The 1,359-nt window shown below is 42.0% G+C and overlaps 1 protein-coding gene across 1 annotated transcript in view; it reads left to right on the forward strand.

Moving 5' to 3' along the window:
* Positions 1–962: 962 nt before the first annotated feature.
* Positions 963–1,359, forward strand: part of LOC108725677 (uncharacterized) — a 1,308-nt gene continuing 911 nt past the window's right edge. Inside the window, exon 1 of the mRNA XM_018452856.1 lies at positions 963–1,329. Coding sequence (XP_018308358.1) covers positions 963–1,329 — 367 coding nt within the window. The remainder of the gene's footprint in view (positions 1,330–1,359) is intronic.

The raw sequence follows: 1,359 nt of genomic DNA on the forward strand, positions 1-1,359 counted from the left end.
CCGAGGGGCAAGAAAAGTTGCAAACAAGCTATGGTCCGCTGGGACAAAAATTTCTGAAAGCGGTCTTGAGCGGTAAGAAAGCCGTAAACATTGACGTTGTGTACGAAATTTATTTTAGCAACGAAAGAACGATGCTCGGCGACAAACGTATTGCTTTGGACAAAAACGATGATATAATTATAAATGGGAAAAAATACGAAGGAACACCGGGTCTGTACGAGTTAATTTTCATGAAATTTCCTAATGAAGATATATGCACGGATGATGACCTACAAGAGCATTCTGTTGACAACAAATGCATATAGACGCGGTCATAGTACGGATAGTCAAGTACTAGGTAACAAGGGGTACAAGTATAAGAATATAATCGCGCCATTGGTGTTGGATAAAAAAGTTAGAACGGGTATAAACAAAAAATCCGATATACCGTGCACCATGACACTAAACGATAATAATATTGACTACATTCATTGGGACGATCCCAACGAACTTGTTGATCGTCTCCGATTGCTCGAGGCTTCGCGCCAGGCGGGACATAATGGTCACGACAACGAGATTCTGTCGATTATCGAGGAACTTCGAGAAGCCGGTCTCGTTATAAATTGACGTAGTGCGATATGCGTCATTCAGTCGATATCGAAATGCCGATCAGCAAATTTGGACTATCGCTCGTAGTAGGAGGAAACGTATCGTACTATCAGTGGAGCGGATCGCTCAGAAATTATGTACGCGATAACGCTCTTTGCGTAGTCGCAGCCGACTTTGATGCAAAGTCACGCAAGATTCAACGTTTAGCGCTACCAGTAAATGAGGCTGATGCAGCAAACAATACGTGCAGCAGAATGTTCAAGATTTGAAAGATCGATTTGATGAAATCGAGAGGAAGATGATATCATTCCAAAATAATGTGCAGGTTATGCTAAACGAATTTGAAAAAACAATTCGAGAAGTGAATAATCGCAATGACTGAGAAACGATCGCTGATTGATGAATTACACGTTGCAGCGAGAAGAAATTTTCCAAGAAGACGCGTCATAGTACACGGATACAATGACCTGTGGCAGGTGGATGTGGTTAAGATGCGTCCGTATACACGCTGCAATAGAGGTTACCACTACATTCTCACCGTTATCGATGTGCTGAGTAAGCACGCATGGGCCGTATCACTCAAAGTCAAGATCGGGAACGAGGTGACGAAAGCGATTGCAAAGATAATTCGAGACGATGGAAGATGTCCAAAAAATTTGCAGACTGACAAAGGAAAGGAATTTTACAACTCGAATGTGCAGAAACTCTTGAAGAAACATAACATCAATCATTACATATTCTGTAATGAACGCATCGGTCGTTGAGCGGTTC

Source organism: Mycetomoellerius zeteki, unplaced genomic scaffold (genome assembly GCF_001594055.1).
Source record: "Mycetomoellerius zeteki isolate Tzet28-1 unplaced genomic scaffold, Tzet1.0 scaffold350, whole genome shotgun sequence".
Taxonomy (NCBI): Eukaryota; Metazoa; Arthropoda; class Insecta; order Hymenoptera; family Formicidae; genus Mycetomoellerius; species Mycetomoellerius zeteki.